Source organism: Heterodontus francisci, chromosome 47 (assembly GCF_036365525.1).
Source record: "Heterodontus francisci isolate sHetFra1 chromosome 47, sHetFra1.hap1, whole genome shotgun sequence".
In the NCBI taxonomy this organism is placed as follows: Eukaryota; Metazoa; Chordata; class Chondrichthyes; order Heterodontiformes; family Heterodontidae; genus Heterodontus; species Heterodontus francisci.
Window position 1 is genome coordinate 2,099,204 of NC_090417.1, and position 23,444 is coordinate 2,122,647.

General features: G+C 46.0%; 1 protein-coding gene across 2 annotated transcripts in view; it reads left to right on the plus strand.

The window, feature by feature from the left end:
• LOC137357265 (bone morphogenetic protein 1-like) overlaps positions 1-23,444 on the plus strand; it is a 126,380-nt gene that overhangs the window by 25,227 nt on the left and 77,709 nt on the right. For both annotated transcript variants that reach the window (XM_068023485.1, XM_068023484.1), the window contains exon 2: positions 11,157-11,267. In XM_068023485.1, coding sequence (XP_067879586.1) covers positions 11,157-11,267 — 111 coding nt within the window. The remainder of the gene's footprint in view (positions 1-11,156; positions 11,268-23,444) is intronic.

Consider the following 23,444-nt stretch of genomic DNA (forward strand, 5'->3'; position numbering starts at 1 on the left):
AGTTATCTCTCAGCCATCAAAAAGTCATTCCCTGCCCTTTCTCTTTTGGGTGCTGTCAGATCTGTTGTGTATTTCCAGCATTCCCTGTTTTTATTCATGTTCGGCATTTGTAGTCCTTTATTTAAGCACATTTTTTTCATATTATTCACGCCAGCATTTATTGCCTATCCCTAATTGCCCTCGAGAAGGTGGTGGTGCGCCACCTTCTTGAACCGCTGCAGTGCATCTGGTGTAGTGCTGTTCGAGATTTAGGGATTTTGACCCAGAACAGTGAAGGAACGGTGATATATTTCCAAGTCAGGATGGTGTGTGACTTGGAGGGGAACTTGCAGGTGATGGTGCTTCCATCTATCTGCTGCCCTCGTTCTTCTAGGTAGGAGAGGTTTGGAAGGTGCTGTCGAAGGAGTTGATGAGGTGCATCTTGTAGATCAGGTCGTCCAACCTTTGCGGTTTTGGGGGTGTGCCACATGACAATTTTTGTCTTAGATGTATCTTAGTATTAATCAAAACAACGAATGTGCATTTTTGTAAAGAAGTTTGAATTGAGAAGATGAATTTATTGACTTACTTTCTCATCACGATGTTAGACACTGATTTAATGAAACACCTGGCATTTTGTTTGCTCGCACAAGTGGTCAATGTTTGCCCACACACTTCTTGTAGTGATGCGGAATATTCCAGATAGATATCCATTTGTCAGGAGTGATCTTGATCACTCTTTCTCCCTCTCTTCCTCCCTCTTTCTATCTCTCCCCTCTGTTTTGTTCCACTCATGCCGTCCTTGCTCTCTGTCCCCCCTCTTTCGCTCTCTCTGTCCCCCCTCTTTCGCTCTCTCTGTCCCCCCTCTTTCGCTCTCTCTGTCCCCCCTCTTTCGCTCTCTCTGTCCCCCCTCTTTCGCTCTCTCTGTCCCCCCTCTTTCGCTCTCTCTGTCCCCCCTCTTTCGCTCTCTCTGTCCCCCCTCTTTCGCTCTCTCTGTCCCCCCTCTTTCGCTCTCTCTGTCCCCCCTCTTTCGCTCTCTCTGTCCCCCCTCTTTCGCTCTCTCTGTCCCCCCTCTTTCGCTCTCTCTGTCCCCCCTCTTTCGCTCTCTCTGTCCCCCCTCTTTCGCTCTCTCTGTCCCCCCTCTTTCGCTCTCTCTGTCCCCCCTCTTTCGCTCTCTCTGTCCCTCCTCTTTCGCTCTCTCTGTCCCTCCTCTTTCGCTCTCTCTGTCCCTCCTCTTACGCTCTCTCTGTCCCTCCTCTTACGCTCTCTCTGTCCCTCCTCTTTCGCTCTCTCTGTCCCTCCACTTTCGCTCTCTCTGTCCCTCCACTTTCGCTCTCTCTGTCCCTCTTTCGCTCTCTCTGTCCCTCCTCTTTCGCTCTCTGTGTCCCCCCTCTTTCGCTCTCTGTGTCCCCCCTCTTTTGCTCTCTGTGTCCCCCCTCTTTTGCTCTCTGTGTCCCCCCTCTTTTGCTCTCTGTGTCCCCCCTCTTTTGCTCTCTGTGTCCCCCCTCTTTTGCTCTCTGTGTCCCCCCTCTTTCGCTCTCTGTGTTTCCCCCCTCTTTCGCTCTCTGTGTTTCCCCCCTTTCGCTCTCTGTGTTCCCCCCCTTTTGCTCTCTGTGTCCCCCCCCCCCTTTTGCTCTCTGTGTCCCCCCCCTTTTGCTCTCTGTGTCCCCCCCCTTTTGCTCTCTGTGTCCCCCCCCTTTTGCTCTCTGTGTGTCCCCCCCTTTTGCTCTCTGTGTCCCCCCCCCCTTTGCTCTCTGTGTCCCCCCCCCTTTGCTCTCTGTTTCCCCCCCCCTTTGCTCTCTGTGTCCCCCCCCCCTTTGCTCTCTGTGTCCCCCCCCCCTTTGCTCTCTGTGTCCCCCCCCCCTTTGCTCTCTGTGTCCCCCCCCCCTTTGCTCTCTGTGTCCCCCCCCCTTTGCTCTCTGTGTCCCCCCCCCTTTGCTCTCTGTGTCCCCCCCCCTTTGCTCTCTGTGTCCCCCCCCCTTTGCTCTCTGTGTCCCCCCCCCTTTGCTCTCTGTGTCCCCCCCCTTTGCTCTCTGTGTCCCCCCCCCTTTGCTCTCTGTGTCCCCCCCCCTTTGCTCTCTGTGTCCCCCCCCCTTTGCTCTCTGTGTCCCCCCCCCTTTGCTCTCTGTGTCCCCCCCCCCCTTTGCTCTCTGTGTCCCCCCCCTTTTGCTCTCTGTGTCCCCCCCCTTTTGCTCTCTGTGTCCCCCCCTTTTGCTCTCTGTGTCCCCCCCTTTTGCTCTCTGTGTCCCCCCCTTTTGCTCTCTGTGTCCCCCCCTTTTGCTCTCTGTGTCCCCCCCCTTTTGCTCTCTGTGTCCCCCCCCCTTTTGCTCTCTGTGTCCCCCCCCTTTTGCTCTCTGTGTCCCCCCCCTTTTGCTCTCTGTGTCCCCCCCCCTTTTGCTCTCTCTGTCCCCCCCCTTTTGCTGTCTCTGTCCCTCCTCTTTCGCTCTCTGTGTACCCCCCCTTTCGCTCTCTGTGTCCCCCCCCCTTTCGCTCTCTCTGTCCCTCCTCTTTCGCTCTCTCTGTCCCTCCTCTTTCGCTCTCTGTGTCCCCCCTCTTTCGCTCTCTGTGTCCCCCCTCTTTCGCTCTCTCTGTCCCTCCTCTTTCGCTCTCTCTGTCCCTCCTCTTTCGCTCTCTGTGCCCCCCCCCCTTTCGTTCTCTGTGCCCCCCCCCCCTCTTTCGCTCTCGGTGTTCACCCCCCCTCTTTCGCTCTCAGTGTCCCCCCTCTTTTGCTCTCTATGCTCCCGCTCACTCTGTCCCCCCCCCCCCCCGTCTCCCTTCTCTCTGTTCCCCCCTCTCTCTCTCTCACCCTCCTCCCCTCCCCATCTCTCTCTCTCTCTCTTTTCCCCCACTCCCTCCCTGTCAGTTGCAGTGATCAGGAGTGCTCAGCACAGCAGTTTTGTGGTTGGCCAGTTTTTAAAAAAAACATTGCGCTGAGTTTCACAGCTGACAGGCGCTGGGAGCGGGAAAAGCGGTTTCCCAGCTTTGGACAGATTCGAGGTTTTCCGGTGGCCTTTTTAAAAAAAAAAAGTCAGAAAACCCGAATCTGTCTGAAGTTGGGAAACCGCTGTTACTGCTGTCATGCAGCAGCTGTCAGCTGTGAAACTGACTTGTGATGTTGTTTACAAAGCTTGTCTATAAGAAGACGACAATGGGAAATTTCTCAAATGTGAAGTCCATCCAAGGGCCAGATGGAAACCTTTGGCGGGACAGATCCTGGTCCACGGGCCTATGTTGGACAACCCTGTTGTAGATGGTACACACTGCTGCCACTGTGCATCAGTGATGGAGGGAGCGAATGTTGAAGATGGTGGATGGGGTGCCGATCAAGCAGGCTGCTTTGTTCTGGATTGTGTCGAGCATCTTGAGTGTTGTTGGAGCTGTACTTATCCAGGCAAGTGGAGAGTGTTCCATCACAGGAGGTGAGCCACTCACCGCAGAATTCTCAGCCTCTGAGCTGCTCTTATAACCATGGTGTTTATATGGCTGGCCCAGTTCAGTTTCTGGTCAGTGGTGGGCCCTGGATGTTGATGGTGGGGAATTCAGCGATGGTAATGCCGTTGAATGTCAAGGGGAGGTGGTTAGACTTTCTGTCGTTGGAAATAGTCATTGCCTGGCACTTGTGTGACACGTATGTTGCTTGCCACTTATCATACAAGCCTGAATGTTATCCAGGTCTTGCTGCATGTGCACACGGACTGCTTCATTATCTGAAGCATTGCCAGTGTAATCGGCAGTGAACATCCCCACTTTTGATCTTATGATGGAGGGAAGGTCATTAATGAAGCAGCTGAAGATGGATGGACCTAGAACTCCTGTGGTGATGGGCTGAGATGATTGGCCACCAACAAGCACATCCTTTGTGCTCGATATGACTCCAACCAGCAGAGATTTCCCCCCCAATTCCCATTGACTTCTGTTTCACTGGGGCTCCTTGATGTCACACGCGGTCGAATGCTGCCTTAAGGTCAAGGGCAGTCACTCTCACCTCATCTCTAGAATTCAGCACTTTTGCTCGTGTTTGGACCAAGGCTGTAATAATGTCTGGAATCAAGTGGCCCTGGTAGAACCCAAACTGAGCAGCGGTGAGCAAGTTATTGGTGAGTAAGTGCCGCTTGATAGCACTGTCAGCGACACCTACCTTCACTTTGCTGATGATTGGGAGGCAGCTGATGGACCGATAATTGGTAGGATTAGATTTGTCCCGCTTTTTGTGGCCAGGACTTAGCTGGGCAATTTTCCACTCTGTTGGGTAGATGCCAGTGTACTGGAACAGCTTGGCAAAAGGCGCGGCTAGTTCTGGAGCACAAGTTTTCAGCACTACATCGGGATGTTGTCAGGTCTCACATTACACAGTGTAAATCTATGGTGCAATAGCCAGCCATTGGTAGCTGGTCAGGATTGGGAGATAGTTTAGTTTCTCTCCCATTTCTCCTCTCCTGAAGACACTTGCGTTCCTCGGACACCTTGTTCAAGTGTCATCCTTAGTGATTTCTACTGAACTGGTATACATGTTAAAACAAAGCAGCTGCACTGGAACAATCTCAGTGTTTGTCGTATCAGTAACACGTAGTGACCAGAAGAATTCTGCCCCACCACTTCACTCCTATTGAGTTTGATACGTAACCAAACATCTTTTATTTGTTTTTCACACTCGGAGTGGGATGACTGCAGCTTCTTTGCGTCAGATGTTTTAGGAATAATGACAGTTCTCTGGCTGTTGGTTGCACTGTTTCTGTCATGGTAGAAATTCCAAAGCGGTTTGGCTCATAAAAAATATATATATTATATCTCTTTTGTGTATGAGCCACAATCCTGTGGCAAGTTTTCAAGGAGAAATAAAGAACAGATTGGTTACGATGATTATTGAAGAAGGAGCAGAGGCCCCTCATTCTCTTTCACAGCAGAAATTATATACAACACAATTGCAGGGATTTTTTTAGGAACAAGTCAAGTCCATTCTTCCCAAAACTCTCATCTCTTTTTAATGGATTATCCCCACCTACCCACCATATCCCTCAACCCCACCAACCCCTCTTCTCCCTATATTTCTCCATCCTACCTTCCCACCTTCTCCTGATATCTCACCTACTTTCTTTACTGTCATTTCTGATTTTCTTCTCCTCTAGTCTTTTCAATGCTGGTGTAAAGGCCTGCTCGGGTCTGTCAAAAAAAAAACCCCAACCCAGGCCCAACAGAACCACATCCAACCCGGCCCGTGCCCTTCCATTTTTTCCCCCGCCCAACCCGACCTGACCTGACCCGACCTTCAGTTACCTTACGTTTTTCACTTTGTTGCTGATCTGCACAAACTTAAAATAACTAACAAAACCACCTTTCTAGTCCAAAGATTAAATTAACATTGGAACCACTCACCTGTGATAGAGCGTGTCCGACCCGAGCCTGAATGCCGGACCTGGAAGTGCAGCCCAACCCGACACGCCGTCGAGTCCCATCGGGTTCGGGTCGGGTAGCAGGCCTTTATGCCGGTGGTCTTGCCTCGGCCCTTCACCCTTCTGAAAGATGAAAACTATGGCACAGCCATGCTAACCTGGTGGCCAACATGGTGGATGCTTGCCAGTCAGCTTCTAACATGGGATCAATGCTACTTTGAAAAGATTAGGCTTCATGTGAAATATCATCAGGACATGTTATAAATGAATTGTTTCAGACCCATAGAAATTGCCTTCCATTCCAAGGCATTATTGTCATCTGTTAGCCCTGGGTGATGTTTGGTGTTTACTGCTCCCCAATGGGGCCTATGTGCAAATTATGATCCCGACACCCGGGACTCCTACAGCGCTTACAGTTCAACAAACAGGCCCAGAATTCCGGAACCACGCTCCGCATATTTTGCAGGAAGTGCTTTGGTCCCACTGACTGGGAGGAACCATTAAATGGTGTTCAGGGGGTCATTGAATGGGAATCAGAAGTCATTAAATAGTGATCAAGGGCCCATTGAAAGCAAAAGGCTGGTCAAGGGCTAGTATTCGAAAAAATGGATAAATTCCCAGGAGCTGATGGTTTCCACCCCAGGGTTTTAAAGGAAGTAGGTGGGGAAATTACAGAAGGAATTGCCCCTTCAGGTTAGAAAATTTCAAATGTAACTCCATTATTTAAGAAAGGTGTGAAAGAGAAACTGGGAAATTATAGACCTTTTAGTGTAATGTCTGTTGTGGGAAGTTAATGGAATCCATAATTAAGGACAGAGTAGCTGAGTATTCGAGAAATTTGAGCTGATCAGAGAAAGCCAACATGGATTTGTAAAAGGCAGGTTATCTCAAACAAATGTAATTGGATTTTTTGACGTAGTGGCTGAAGTCATAGACAGGATGTGGTTTAGACGGACTTCCAGAACGCATTTGTTAAGGTTCCACATAAAGAGACTTAGCTAAAATTAAAGCTTATGGAATTGAAGGCAAATTATTGACCTGGTTAGGAGATTGGTTAAGATAGCAGAAGACAGAGTGTAGGGATAATAGGTTTGCACTCAAATTGGATGAAGTGATTAGTGGTGACCCACAAGGAACTGTGCTATATATATTAATGATTTAGACAGTGCAATAGAGATCCATATATTTAAGTTTGCCAGTGACCAAGATTGGTGGTATTGTAAATAGTGTAGGTGGAAGTATAAAATTACAAAGAGATGCTGATAGATTATTCATTTTAAATCTGAGATTGATAGGTTTTTGCTACACAAGGGTATAAATGGTTGTGGAGACAAGGCAGGTGAATGGAGTTAGGGTACAGATCAGTCACGATCTGATTGGCAGAACAGGCTCGAGGAGCTGAATGGCCATCTCCTGTTCCGACGTTCCCATTGGGAATGGTGATCAAGAGTGACAATACTGTCTGATTTCCCTCTCCTTATCCCAAGGGAGCTGCAGTGCCTTTCCAGCCATCCCAGTGAAATGAGTACAAATCCCACCACAACTTGGCACGGGTCAGGAACCTTCCTGATCTTAGAATCTCAGTATTGCATTGAGCAACAAACCGACCATTGGGTCATCAAGGCAGCAGTGTAAATTTTGCTCATAAAGTACTGCAGATGGAAACATACTTCAGACAGAAAATCCCCTCCCTCCCCAGTCTTTTAAGTACAGATTCCTGACACAAAAACGCATGAAAAGATCCTTTTAATTTTGAATGGTCAGCACATTTTGTTTAATCCACTGTCCAGCTTTGTGCTGGACACCACAGCCTACACTCCCTTTTGTTAAGAATCTAGTGTTCCTCTTGTGTTCACTGAATTACAGAAGGAACAATTAAACAGTCTGTGGTACAAAAATTTGAAAACAATCCATTTACATCTGCAGCTTGCGGGAATCTACATTCCACAGTCTCTGTTCCTTGGGCCAAGTGATTAAATGTTCAGCTTTAATTTTCATTTTTCTTTCCTTATTCTTGTTGCTTCAGATAATTTTTATGATTACAAAATCTTAACAAACTTCAACTCGTTCAAATACGTGACAACCCAAGGCATCACCCTCGCTGTCCCATGTGTGTGTGTCTCCAATGTGTGTCAGTGTGTTGGAGATGGCAGCATAGTGGTAATATTACTGGGCAAGAAATTCAGAGGCCTGGGCTAATGATTGAGAAATGAGTACAAATCCCAGCACAATAGCTGGGGAAATTAAATTCATTTGATTAAATGAGGTTGGAATGAAAAAGCTTGTGTCAGTGACTGTGGAACTACAGGATTGTCAGAAAGACCCATTTGGTTTGCTAATGTTCTTTAAGCAAGGGAATCTGCTGTCCTTACCTGGTCTGGCCTATATGTGATTCCACATCCACAGCAATGTGGTTGATTTTTAACCGCCCTCTGAAATGTCCTCGAAAGCCACTCAATTGTTAAGGAGCTGCTGTGAATTCTTGTAGGGCCATAAGAACAGGAAGAGGCCCTTGAGCCTGCTCCACCGTTCTATTAGATCGTGGCTGATCAACTCCATTTTCCCACCTTTTCTCCATGTCCCTTCTGTCATGTCAGTTGCAATGTAGTGCCCAAGACCGCCATAGACCTATATACAGGTAAGGGTAAAGTGCACATTTTAAGAAAAGTACCTTTGGATGCCATTTCCTTCCTCTTGTTCCTCTTAAGCTGTGTATATCTCTTCCTGCAGACACTTACTTCTCTTTGCTCACTCACTGTGTTGGAATCTAAACTCATCCTGCTGTCTTTTACTCTGTTCGACCATGTTAATCTGCCGAGTCTCTAACTTGTCCCACGATCTTCATGCTTCTCAAATCCTAGTTTAGCATAATCTGATCACTGTTTCTGGATTTAGCTCATCTTTTCAAATGCGTTACCTTGTCTGGCATGTTTAATGTAATTAAAAGTTCACAACTCCGAGTCAGGGCCAGGTAGGAGGGCTGGGCAGGTATAGAGGTAGATCCATCAACGTACAGTAGGATTTCAACCAGCAACTGGGAATATTCTCTTCGGTTATTTCACATTTCCTACAGGGAAGAGTGGAATTTACAAATAATGGCAAGTGAACTGAAAACAATTTAACATTTATTAATCTCAGAGCTTGCTGGTTTTGCAGGGGTCAGGGAGAAGGAATGGGCGTGCTCGAGGTTTGGGAGAAAATGCTGGAAATACTCAACAGGTCAGGCAGCATCTGTGGAGAGAGAAACAGTGTTAACGTTTCAGGTCGAAGACCTTTCTTCAGAACTGGAAAAAGTTAGAGATAGGTTTTAAGCAAATGAAAGCAGGGAGGGTGGAAAAAGAACAAAAGGGGAAGGTCTGTGATAGGGTGGAAGACGGGAGGGATTAAATGACAAAAGAGTTGGTGATGCAAGGCCAAAGGACATGGTAATGGGACAAGTAAAGAAACAAAAGATATGTTTAGAGGAGGTGTGAATGACAAGAGAAAAACTGGAAGAAAGACTGAAAACTGCAAAGAGAAAGGAAACAAAAAGTGGGCAGAGATTATGCCCTGAATTTGTTAACGTCAGTGTTGAGTCCAGAAGGCTATAAAGTAACGAATAGAAAGATGAGGTGCTGTTGTTCCTCGAGCTTCATTGGAGCATTGCTGGAGACCAAAGACAGAGAGGTCAGCATGAGAGAAAGTTGGAGAATTCAAATGACAGGCAACCAGAAGCTCAGGGTCATGCTTGCGGACTGAACGGAGGTGCTTTGGGCCCTGGTTTGTGCATGTCGAATTGCAGGTTCTTTTGCTTCATTTAGATGTCTTCTCTTGGAGCTACCACATTCCACGCTCTGATAAACTAGGACACATTGCGCCCCCGCTCCCCACCCTGGCCCTTTTGTTTTCAAAATAATGCTCTTTCGCGCATTTAAGGTTTTTCCTTCTCGCAGACGCCGTACAGTTTTGCCAGCTCCCAGGCCTCTGCTGTGTACCTGGCCAGTCGAAGGTACACAGAGGGAACTAGGATGATCTTGTAGAAGTGAAGAGCATTACTTCAGCTTCTTGCTTCACTGCAGTTTCCAGGCCTCGATGAAGAGCTCAGCATGTGGAGAATCTCACATTATGGACCTGTACGCCTACAAGCTCCTTGGCACAGGACCTTGGTGCATCAGCATGCCACGTCAGCACTAAGGTGTCTCTAACCCAAGTTGATTAACAATGGAGGAAGTACGAGGTGCCCTCATTGTGTAGGAAGGAAAGCGAGCAAGATGTGTTGGGAGCCAAAGTGATGAACACTGAGGGAGGAGTGGAGTGTGTGCTGTGGGGTACATCTGTGACGGGGCGTGTACGGATAAAGATTGGTGCTCTCATAAGGTGCTGGAATGGATTCCAGACGGGAAAGAACACTTCATGTGATGGCACTGGATAGCACTTGCTTCGATGACTGACTGCCCTCTGGTTACTGTGGCAGTTAAGGTTCCTAATTTGGGTTTAAATGTTGACTGTAAACGAATCCTCTAGGACAAAATCTCAGGCCATTCTGGTGTTCTGAATCGCAGAGCATTTGACACATAATTTGAAATACCCATCTCAATGGAACAGAGGCTCGTACAGTCGTTAAAGTGAATACTGGGCAGTATGTGGTACCTGTTTATTGTAATAAAACTGCACACAGTGAATGCCACACTTAGACTGCACACAATTGTTAAAAATGTTGACTCTGATGTGTAAAATTGCCTGCCGTGGCACAGTGTTCGCACTCTCGCCTCTGAGCGAGAAGGTGGTGGGTTCAAGTTACACTCCAAAGTCTTGACCATAAAGTCTGTGCTGACATTCTAGTGCAGTATTGAGGGAGAGCTGCACTGTTGGAGGTGTGGTCTACTGGATAAGACTATAAACGGAGGCCCTGTCTGTTCTCACAGCTGGATATAAAAGATCACATGGCACTATTTGAAGAAGACCAGGGCAGTTTTCCTTGGTATCGTGACCAACATTTATCCTTAGACCAACACCTAAAAGTAGATTATCCAGTTGTTTATCTCACTGCTGTTTGCAGGATCTTGCTTGCGCAAGTTGGCTGCCCTGTTTTCTACGTTACGACAGTGACTGTACTTCAAAAGTATGTCATTGGTGGTAAAGCATTTTGGGATGTCCTGAATTGATCACATTTCTGATGAGATGCTCGCCATTAATCTTCTCCATTTGCTCCCACCTCCAGTGGCAGCCTTGTCCTCGCCAATACCTCACCCCAGCTCAAAATACTCAGTCTAATTGGTACCGTTTGCTGGGACACATAAAGCTGCTTGATGCTTCCCCTGCTAAAGGGTGACTGCCATTTGCCTGAGATGCCACTTTGTAGATGAAATCATCCTAGAAATGCTTACCTGTGCTTCAGCACTAAGGGTAAGAATAGTTAACATTTGGACGTGCACACCAGTTGTTGGATGGCTGAGGAGAGTTTGGAATTGGAGAAGCACGGCAGTTTTCAGTATGGGTGAATTTAGTTGCCAATGGGTGTGACATTTGGTAGTTCATGGCCATACGTGAGTGGAGTCACCCAGCAATGTTTCTACCAGTATGCCAAGGTTCACAATGCTCAAAGTACAAGGTGAACATTTAGTTTAGCAAGTATAAGTTGATGGCCTTGGTCTTATCGTCCTCATTTTGTTTGTTTTCCCCTCACTTCTAAAGTTGTGATTTTTTTTTTTGTCCGTCACTGTGACAGTAACTGCTCTCCAACAGGAGAGAGAGGTGCATGGCATGTGTTTTGAATTTGTCTTCACTGAATTCTCTCTGTCTCTGCAGCTGCCTTTCTGGGAGATATTGCACTGGATGAGGAAGACCTGAAATCATTCATGATTGACTGGATTGTAGATTTAAAGAAGCATAAAATCCAAAAGGTCGGGCAGTCTTCAGGTACGTTCTTTCCATTGCTGTTTGAACTGTTGAGGCCTTGGGTTGTTTGCTATGTTATTACACTTGTCACATCAATACCCAAACCTCTGCTGGGGATGCTGTGTTCCGATTTAAAAGTGCCCCTGGAAGAGAGTCAGACCTTTCATGTTTGGCCAAGAGGACATAAACTCAGTCCGACACGTGTTATCTCAGTAAGAGAAACTGTCCGTGCAGCAGGTCTGTCTCCTTCAGTACATCTGTGCACATCACTGGAGGTCAGCACTTGGTTATGATCAGAGTTATGGTTATGTTGGCAGTGTATTCCTCCATTCGCTCACCCCAGTTTTGTTCCTCAGTCAGAAGGGCAGTCGATCAGGAGCAGAAACCCCAGTCGATTTATCACCTCCTTAACCCAAAGTTTAGTGAAGCCTTTTGTGCTACTGCTAACTTAACTCAGACTGGGAATCATATCTGGCAACATCCTGGTGTTGTATGACACAGCAATGCACAAGACGATTCACTGGCGCACAAGACGATTCACTGGCACACAAAGGTGCTGAACTGAACCACCCAGTGATATCCACTGGGTTTATTTAGAGCGGTTTAAAATGGGGGTTGCTTAAGAGGCCAGAATGAGAGGAACATCTTGTCGGGTTGTGGGGCTGGAGGAGGTTACAGAGATAGGGAGGGCGAGGCCATGGAGGGATTTGAAAACAAGGACGAGATTTTAAAATCGAGGTGTTGCTTAACCGGGAGCCACTGTAGTTCAGCGAGCTTAGAGGTGATGGGTGAACGGGACTAGGTGTGAGTTAGCACCTCAAGTTTACAAAGTTTAGAACATAGGAGTACATTAGAATAGTCAAATCTCGACGTTACTAAGGAATGGATGAGGGTTTCAGCAGTAAATTAGCTGAGGCAGGGCTGGAATCAGGCCATGTTGTGGAGGTGGAAATAGTGGTTTTGGTGATGGCGCGGATATGTAGTTGAAAGCTCATTTCGGGGTCAAATGTGACAATAAGGTTGCAAACGGTCTGGTTCAGCCTCAGACAGTTGCCGGGGAGAGAGATGGAGTTGGTGGCTAGGGAACAGAGTTGGTAGCTGGGATCGAAGATAATGTCTTCAGTCTTCCCAATATTTAGTTGGAGGAAATTTCCACTCATCCAGTACTGGATTTTGAACAAGCAGTTTGATTCAGCAAGTGGAGGGGTCGAGAGAGTTGGTGGTGAGGTACAGCTGGGTGTCATCAGCATAAATGTGGAAACTGACGCTGTATTTTTGGATTGGGTAGCATTTAGCTGGGAAATAGGAGGGGACGAAGGATAGATCCTGAGGAGACATCAGAGTTAACGGTGTGGGAGCAGAAGAGAAGCCATTGCAGATGATTCTATAGCTACAATTAGATAAGAATGGAACCAGGTGAGAGCAGTCCCACCCATCTGGATGACAGTGGAGAGGCGTTGGAGGAGGATGGTGTGGTCAACCGTGTCAAAGGGTGCAGACAGGTTAAGAAGGATGAGAAGGGATAGTTTATCTTTGCCACAGTTGCATAGGATGTCATTTGTGACTTTGATAAGCGCTGTTTTGATGCTGTGGTAGGGGTGGAAACCTGATTGGAGGGATTCAGACATGGAGTTCTGGGAGAAATGGGTATGGACATTCAAGGACTTTGGAGAGAAAAGGGAGATTGGAGATGGGAGCGGTAGTTTGCATTAAAAAGATAGACTTGCATTTATATAGCACTTTTCACAACCCTTACAGCCAATGAACTGATTTTGAAGTGTAGTCACTGTTGTAATGTAGTAAACACAGAAGCCAATTTGTGCACAGCAAGGTCCCACAGACAGCAATGAGCTTCTCTGAAAGACAGCACCTCTGACAGTGCAGCACCCCCTCAGTACTAGACTGGAGTGCCAGCCGAGATTTTATGCTCAAGTCTCTGGAGTGAGACTTGAACCTACAATATTCTGACTCAGATGAGAGTGCTACCCACTGAGCTGATGGACCAAAAAGCTCCATTCTACCTGTACTGTTAACCAACTGTTTCTGTTGCACAGTGTACAGTCTGTAGACAATCCAGTAGATCATAGTTTGTGTTAGAAGTTTCATTTCACTTAGATTCAGTTGCAGAATTATCTGACATACAAATATTACAGATCAGTAACCTTCATTAAAAAGTCAGTCTACTGGGATCTGGACCTAACTACAATGCTTTTGGCAAGCAGATGTCAAAATTGGTTCAGCTTCAGAATTAAATTGAGCAGTAAGGCCAGTTCCCCAGCTACTTTTTTTTTGTACGAGACCAACTGGCCGCAAAGACCCATCTTAACTTACGAGAAATGGGCGGCCAAAACTCCCAACCAAAATAAGGTGGGGAAACCTTGTTAGATATTTGAATTTAATGTCATGTGCGGCTTTTTAGGACCCCAAATCAATTATCATTTAGCCACGCATGTGCTGGGAACAGTCTGCCCGTCAGTGTTGAACACCGAGCGTCCAAACAGCAGTTCTTTAAGGGACTGCCACAGAATACTCTAAATATGCTTTTTAAAAAGCCTGTGGGATGAATGCTGGCTCTAGAAAAACCTTTGGACCTGCTCCCTGTCCTTCTGTGTTCCCCTGCCATCCTGGGATTGCCTCATACCCTCCACCCGATGGAGAAACCTGTCACCCCTCCCCAGTCCCGGTGTAGACATCGCAGCAGCACATAAATGACATTGCGGCATGTTTATAAAGGCAGTTCCCATGATAAATGTGGGCACAGGAATGGAAATATTAAAAAATGTTGAGTGTGACTTTAAAATGGGGACTGAATTACATCTGGTGCCCAAGTCTAATTCACAGAATCACAGAATAATACAGTGCAGAAGAGGCCCTTCGGCCCATCGAGTCTGCACCGATGCATTAAAGACACCTGACCTGTCTACCTAATCCCATTTGCCAGCATGTGGCCCATAGCCTTGAATATTATGACGTGCCAAGTGCTCATCCAGGTACTTTTTAAAGGATGTGAGGCAACCTGCCTCTACCATCCTCCCAGGCAGGGCATTCCAGACCGTCACCACCCTCTGGGTAAAAAGGTTCTTTTTCAAATCCCCCTTAAACCTCCCGCCCCTCACCTTAAACTTGTGACCCCTCGTAACTGACCCTTCAACTAAGGGGAACAGCTGCTCCCTATCCACCCTGTCCATGCCCCTCATAATCTTGTACACCTTGATCAGGTCACCCCTCAGTCTTCTCTGCTCCAGCGAAAACAACCCAAGCCTATCCAACCTCTCTTCATCGCTTAAATGTTCCATCCCAGGCAACATCCTGGTGAATCGCCTCTGCACCCCCTCCAGTGCAATCACATCCTTCCTATAATGTGGTGACCAAAATTGCACACAGTACTCCAGCTGTGGCCTTACCAAAGTTCTGTACAACTCCAACATGACCTCCCTACTTTTGTAATTTATACCTCGATTGATAAAGGCAAGTGTCCCATATGCCTTTTTCACCATCCTATTAACCTGCCCTTCTGCCTTCAAAGATCTATGGACAAACACGCCAAGGTCCCTTTGTTCCTCGGAACTTCCCAGTGTCAGGCCATTCATTGAATACTTCCGTGTCACATTATTCCTTCCAAAGTGTATCACCTCACACTTTTCAGAGTTAAATTCCATCTGTCACTTTTCTGCCCATTTGACCATCCCGTCTATATCTTCCTGTAACCTAAGACACTCCACCTCACTGTTAACCACTCGGCCAATCTTTGTGTCATCCGCGAACTTACTAATCCTACCCCCCACATAGTCATCTATGTCGTTTATATAAATGACAAACAATAGGGGACCCAGCACAGATCCCTGTGGTACGCCACTGGACACTGGCTTCCAGTCACTAAAACAGCTGTCTGTCATCACTCTCTCTCTCCTACAGCTAAGCCAATTTTGAATCCACCTTATCAAGTTACCCTGTATCCCATGTGCGTATGCTTTCTTGATAAGTCTCCCATGTGGGATCTTGTCAAAGGCTTTGCTGAAATCCATGTAAACTACATCAACTGCACTACCCTCATCTGCACACCTGGTCACATGCTCAAAAAATTCAATCAAATTTGTTAGGCATGACCTCCCTCTGACAAAGCCATGCTGACTATTCCTAATCAAATTTTGCCTCTCCAAGTGGAGATAGATTCTCTCCTTCAGAATTTTCTCCAATAGTTTCCCGACCACTGACGTGAGACTCACTGGTCTGTCGTTCCCTGGCTTATCTCTACAACCTTTCTTAAATAGTGGGACCGCATTAGCTGTTCTCCAGTCCTCTGGCACCTCCCCCGTGGCCAAAGAGGAATTAAAAATTAGGGTCAGAGCCCCTGCAATCTCCACCCTCGCCTCCCACAGCATCCTGGGACACAAATCGTCCAGACCTGGAGATTTGTCCACTTTTAAGCCTTCCAAAACCTCCAATACCTTGTCACTCCCTATGACAATTTTCTCAAGAACCTCACAGTCTGTCTCTCTAAGTTCCAGATCTACATCCTCTTTCTCTTGGGTGAAGACAGATTTAGTTTAGTTGAGAGATACAGCACTGAAACAGGCCCTTCGGCCCACCGAGTCTGTGCCAATCATCAACCACCCATTTATACTAATCCTACACTAATTCCACATTCCTACCACATCCCCACCTGTCCCTATATTTCCCTACCACCTACCTATACTAGGGGCAATTGCTAATGGCCAATTTACCTATCAACCTGCAAGTCTTTGGCATGTGGGAGGAAACCGGAGCACCCGGAGGAAACCCACACAGACACAGGGAGAACTTGCAAATTCCACACAGGCAGTACCCAGAATTGAACCCGGGTCGCTGGAGCTGTGAGGCTGATGTGAAGTATCCATTCAACACCCTACCAATGTCCTCTGGCTCCACCCACAAATTTCCCCCTTGGTCCCTAATGGGTCCTACTCTTTCCCTGGTTATCCTCTTCCCATTGATATACTTTTAGAATATCTTGGGATTTTCCCCACTTTTACCAGCCAGAGCTTTCTCATGTCCATCTTTGCTCTCCTAATTGCTTTCTTAAGCTCCATCCTACACTTTCTGTACTCCACTAATGCTTCCATTGATTTGCTCTCCTTGTATTTGCTAAAAACCTCTCTTTTCCTTCTCATCGTACCTTGAATGTTTCTGGTCATCCATGGTTCTCTGGGCTTGTTGCTCCTACATATTACCCTAGAGGGAACATGTTGGGCCTGTACCCTCCCCATTTCCATTTTGAATGCCCCCCACTGCTCTTCTGTACATTTCCCGACAAGTAACTCTTTCCAGTCTACTTTGGCCAGATCCTGCCTTATTTTACTAAAATTCGCTCTCCCCCAATCCAAAACCTTTTTTTGCAACTTGTCTATTTCTTTCTCCATAACAAGCTTAAATTGTACCATGTTGTGGTCGCTATCACCAAAATGCTGCCCCCACCAACACATAAACCATCTGTCCGGCTTCATTCCCCAGAATTAGGTCCAGCACTGCACCCTCCCTTGTTGGATCCTCTACATATTGAGCTAAAAAGTTCTCCTGTATACATTTTAAGAACTCCACTCCATCTAAGCCCTTAACACAATGACTATCCCAATTAATGTTGGGAAAGTTGAAATCACCGAATATAACTACCCTATTATTTTTACACACCTCTGCAAATTGCGCACATATTTGCTCCTCAATTTCCCACTGATTATCTGGGGGTCTATAATAAATACCTAGCAATGTGGCTGTCCCTTTTTTATTCCTAAACTCTACCCATAAAGCTTCATTTGATGCCCCCTCCAAGATATCATCTCTCCTTACTGCAGTAACTGACTCCTTAACTAATATTGCAATGCCCCCTCCTCTTTTACCCCGTCCTCTGTCTCGCCTGAAGTTTCTATATCCCGGGATATTGAGCTGCCAATCCTGCCCCTCCCTCAACCATGTCTCCGTGATGGCTACTATATCACAATTCCACGTGTCAATCCTTGCCCTTCACCCATCCGTTTTACCTGCAATACTCCTGGCATTAAAGTAGAAGCCTTCCATCCTGGTCTTACTCCCTTAAAACTTACTTCCGCTGTATTCCCTCTGACTTGTTTGCTTTCCTGTGTTTAGCTAATTATCGGCTGCCCTCCAACCCCTTCTCGTATAAGGGCTGTAACGCCACGGGGTCTGATCTGTAAAAGTGAAAATCTTATGCCTAGCACCTCTGGCATTGCACTTTGCCACATGTTTCCCTTTCTGTTGCATATGAATGGACATTTACTGCTGCTTTCCTCTGACGTTTAGAACAAAAGGTGGGAACTGCCAAACAGCCACAGATTTACAGGGGTACATCCCTCTAATTGACCTTCGATATGCTAATATACAGCAATAGCCTTGAAGTTATACTCCAAGTCTCACCCAGCTTCACCTCAACAGCAGAATAGTACATGTGCAATACTGCTGTTCTGTAACAGCCCATCCTCTGCTTTAACCATGAACAATGGCACGGGAGATCTATCAGTACTACATTCAAGCTGCTGAAAACAGAGTGCGTGGCTGTGCTAGCGATGGTGAAAGATTGAGCTTGCTGTTTGGTTCTGAACCTCATTGCTCATTTAAATAATAAACAACTGCACAGGAAACCGCTGGAAGCTTGAATATAAATAAGAAATTCAGGATAATATGACGTCTTGGGATGTGAACCGCAGCATCAATTGATAAAACTAGTTTTAACATAATTCTCCTGGGATATTAACTACAATATTCTAGACACCAGTACACTTGGCAAGTTAAACCTCAAAGTAAGTGCAAGAGCTCAATACATTGAAGAATAACAAGTGATCCCTCCTCGGCCTATTCCACCACAAGCTCCGAGAATCCAGGCAAGATTACGTTTACAATGGCTGAGATGTTAAGATGGATATTTCAAAGCCACTGCCCCACATGTTCATAGAATCATGCGGTGCCGAAGGCCATTCAGCCCATCATGCCTGTGCCAGCTCTTTGAAAGAGCTTTCCAGTTAGTCCCACTCTCTTGTTTTTGCCCCATGGCCCTGCAGATTCTTCCTTTTCAAGTATTTACCCTTTTGAAACTTACTATTGAATCTGCTTCCACCACCCTTCCAGGCAGTATATCCTGGATCACAACAACTCAGTGTGGGGAAAAAAAAGCACAGTCTCCTCATGTCCAATAACAGTAAATCTAAGTCCTCTAATAACTGACTCTCTTGCCAGCGGAAGCATTTTCTCGCTCTTTACCCTATCAAAACTCTTCATGATATTAAAAGCCTCAATTAAATCTCTCCAAACCTTCTCTGCCCCAAGGAGAACAACCCTTCTCCAGTGTCTCTACGTAACTGAAGTCCCTCATCCCTGGTACCATTCTGGTAAACCTCCTCTGTACCTTCTCCAAGGCCTTGACATCCTTTTGTTGTAGCTAAATGATTAATAGTGGGCAGCATACAACTTTCTTTTTGAGTGAAATTCTTGTCTCCGCATGCCTGGGGATGTCTCTGTAAATGTAAAAAAAAAAGTGATTTCAGAAGATCACATACGGAGTGTTGACTGCTGTCTGAAGAATGGGTTTTTTGGTTTGAAAATAAAATGTAGCCCAAGGCTGCAGATGTAATGGTAGTTGAATGACATGAAGGAATGTTAAGTGCCCAGATAATGAGAGGCTGCACTTTGATGGCTACATTTGTGTTTGCACATGTGGGGATACACAAGATTGAATGGTGCTTAGAATAGACTGAAGCCAGGAGTAGTGAAGCAGTCTATCTGACTGTGTAAATATGTGCCTATTAGAGCATACGACCATACGAATTAGAAGCAGAAATAGGCCATTCAGCCTGTCGAGCCTGCTCCTCCAATTAATAAGATCATGGCTGATCTGTTTCTGTCTTGAATTCCACACTCCCATCTACACCCTCCCATCAGCGACTCCTTCATTGTAATTAAGTTATTCAGCAGTACATAGTTGAGTGAACTCATCACAGTTAAAGGTTACGTTATACACAGTGCCTTTAGCAGCAGAATATTACATTGTGCATGCAATGATATAACGACCCTGTCCCTGCAAACCAGTGTACCACACCGGGAGCAATGGCACGGGCGGTCTGCCCGTCTGTAAGAAAGCAGCACGGGAGAAAGGCGAGAGAAACTGATTTTAAAAGCCCTGGTTAATCAGGGGTGAAGAAGATCTGGAAATGTCCTCACTGACCCCCCCCCCCCCCTCCCCCGGCGATGAAGACTAGTCGAGGTGACCATTCTGACCCTGATCATACACCTACCCACAAGGTGATCTCAGCCCCAGTCACAAACAGGTCCAGCTGTCACTTGAAGGAATTCAACCCATCAGTGTCCACTGCACAAGCCTGTTCTCTGGGAAAAAGGACCGCCTCCTGATATCTAACCCAGATCTGGCCTTTGCATAACTTGAGATTGTGACCCCTGGTGCTCCCTCACCTATTTAAATTGAAATAATCTGTCTATTCCCTTTATCGTCTCATAAATCTCAATCCGATCACCCCCTAAGTCTACGCTTCTCTGAAGTGGACAGACCCAGCTCTTGAACCTAGCTAAGATGCTTTAAGCTGACAATTCATCGAGTGGCACCCTTCCCAAAGGCATTGCACCATCCACAAGACACAAGTCAGGAGTGTGCCTTAATTACAATCAGTCCAACAACACTCCAGAATCTCAACACCATCCAGGACAAAGCACCCCATCCTCCACTTTAAACATTCACTCCCTCCAACAGCGGTGCACACTTGCAGCAGTGAGTACCATCTACAACAGTGTTATCCAATGCGCTCGCCACTTCTGGCCAGTCGGCCACAGACCTGTTCATTTTTCGAGCCGCACAATACTGAGATGTGTTAAAGTCACAGTGATGGGTATGTGTATGGGTGTCACTCACCAGTACCACTGTTTGTCGTCTGTCTCTCATTAAGTAAGGAAGAACCAGCCACGTTGCTATTAGAAAGGAGTCACATATCGGTCAGGCCCTGACTATGTTTATCCGAATATAGTTCAGTTGTTGGGTTTTGAAGCTGAAGGGCCTCTCGCTCAATGAAACAAGAAAAATAGTCCGTCGTTTGTTACCTTCTCTCTTCCTGTTCTTTCTGATGATTCTAAAAAGACATGGTGGCAGGTGCCTGCCAGAGTGCATGCATGTGTGCATGTTATATTGGTGTACACGTGTGAATGTTTATATGCATGCAAATATGTGTGTGTTAATGTGGAAGTAAGTTAATAGGCAATGAACAGAATAAAGCCAACCAAGTTACTCGTGTTCCTTTGAAGTGGCTTTCTCCTTCATTGCATTTATAACCATGTTACACATTCCTCACCTGCTGAAGGGAGATGAATTGCAATGATATTTGGGTGACTCTCTTGGACTTGGAGGGGGAATTATTGTGGTTCTCTGTGGGAGTACACAAGAGGTGTCAAAATGATGGTCTAAAGACTGAAACAATGACCTGAGTTGCAGCAAAGTGGCCACTGTCTTTACATTACACACTGACGTTTGCTGCACAGTTCTTCAGCAAGGAGGACTGAACCATGTGCTGTTATGTGGGGGAGAAGCCAGTGTCTAAATGCACAATTTTTTTTATTTTATCAGTGGAGGTGGCATCATTTCTGCCACGAAAAGAAAGAATTTGCATTTCTATAACGTCTTTTACCTCAAGATATCCCAGCCTGTGAAGTAAGAACATAAGAAATAGGAGCAGGGGTAGACCACACGGCCCTTCGAGCCTGCACTGCCATTCAATACTATCATGGTTGATCTGCTTCAACTCCACTTTCCCACCCTCCAGTCCCCATATCCCTTGATTTCCTGCGAGATCTAAAATCTGTCTATCTCAATCTTTGAGATACTCAACAATGAAGCATCCGTAACCCTCTGGGGTAGAGAATTCCAAAGACTCTCAAATCTCTGAGTGAAGAAATTTCTCCTCGTCTCAGTCCTAAATGATTGACCCCTGGTCCTGAGACTGTGTCCCCCCCTGTTCTAGATTCCCCAGCCAGGGGAAACAACCTCTGTGTCAAGCCCCTTCAGAATCCTCTATTTTCAATGAGATCGCATCTCATTCTTCTAAATAACAGCAAGTAGAGCCCAATTTACTCAGCCTCTCATCATAGGACAGCCCTCTCATCCCAGGAACCAATATCGTGAAACTTGGCTGTACCACCTCCAAGACAAGTAAATCTTTCTTTTGCAATGGAGACCAGGCCTTTACTTGGAAATTTAGTCACTGCTGCGACATGGACAATTTGTGACAAGGTCCCTCAAACAGCAGTGAGATAAATAGCCAGATAATCTTGCTTTCGTGATGTTGGTTGAGGGATCGATATTGGTCTGCAACCTGCAGCTCCAGAGCATTTCCAGTTAAATCACATTAACCTGAAAAAAGCCTAAAAAAAATTAAGCCGAACGAAGTAAGAGCTGTGTTTTTATTGTGGAAATAACAGGCTAATCATTATGCTGTTTCAAATGATTCTTTTAATGAAAACATCATCTGGCTATAGATAATGCCTTTGGTTTGAGGAACAGGTTTTACGGTTCATTGTTATTGTTTCGAATCTAGCTGAGGCGATAAATGATTCTGAATTGCTATTAGAAGCTATTTCTTCATCACGAGAATTGTCGAAGAGCTGAAGAAATTGCCTTCATTCAATGCATCTTAAGTCATAGTTTGCTTTAAAGATATCTTTACTGGCAAAATTACAGTTTTTAAAAAAAAGTCAAAAAATGCAATACTTCAGTTTGGTCTATTTTAATTTTTTTTTCTATCGATGGATAAATTCAATACATGTATTTTATTTATTACATATGCAAATTATGGATTCTACGAGAGGCACTTGGCAATTTGCCGAGTATTTGACTTAGAAATGCTGAAATTTCATCTTGCGGCTTCCGATAGTTTTAATTTTAGGCAGAAGGTCCTTCAGGTGAAAAAGATTGCCGTTCCCTGGCCTCGATTATGTGCTTCAGTCTCTGGAGTACGAATTGGACTGCAAGTTTCTGACACAGGTGAGAGTGCTGTCATTGTGCCATGGTGAATGAAAACCCTACATCAGATAGCATGGGAAGGAGACAAGGACTCAAATCCAACAGGCTTTGTTGCCTTCAAGAGCGAGAAAGCAGAAACTCCAGAATCTCATCCTTAACCTGCTACCTTCCCTCATGCCATTTCCAATGCTTCATTCTTGCCCTTTATTTCTTAACGGTGAGCTCCAGTCTGCTTGCTGTCAGTGGAATTGCTCAGTACTCACCTATGACTGAATACTCATTAACAGCCCTCATAACTCAGCTTAAGCGACCCAGTGTGGCCTTTATCTCACAATAACTGTGGTGCCTGACCAAACAACTCTGAGGATATTTAAGCCCAGGTTCGATTTTCAAAAGGCAGGTTCAGTGAAAGTTTCCCCAGTTTGGAAGTGAGTGTAAAAGAAATGTGTCAGCTAAAAACAGTTGCCACATTGCGTTGGGTAATCTATTTACAAATCTGTTACACAACTTGAAGAAGCTAAAAAAAAAGAAGTGTGGGAGAACTGCTTTCGTTTCCACTGCTGTTCTCTTTGTACTGCATAATGCCACAGGCACTGGCTGCCCTCCAGTATGCCAACCGAACGGCTATTTTTCCGCTGCGAACCTTGACATTAAGTGTCAGCAAGCTTTTCAGCCGTGCAGTGTGTCATGGCCAAAGCCAGAACTTATCCGCACCTGACATCCACGTTGCGGATTTTCTAGCTGGGATCTCTGACGAAGAAGCAGAAATTGGGACCCTGGTCGATGTTTCCCTTTTATTTTGTGCTGCAGGAAGCTGAGAGCAGTTGTAGCATCTCTGGTACCCTCCTGCTCAGTCAGTTCTTTTTTGATGACATTAACTTGCGTCGTTACTTTCAGTGATTTTTGCATCTGTACCTCTAGATCCCTTAGCTCCTCGACCCCATTCAGACTCCTCGTAGCCAAGCACTACGTGACCTCCTTATTCATCCGGGCAAAATGTGCCACCTCACTTTTATCTGCATTGAATATCATTCGCCAACTACGCACCCATTCTGCAAGTTGACTAATGTCTTCAAATATACCAGGATATCGACAGAAACCGACAATACAGAAGCAAGTCCCATAAGCTGTAGAAAGAGCGTCAGTCGGTAGGTCCTGTGGTTATCACCAAACAGGAGGACTCTGGAACAAAC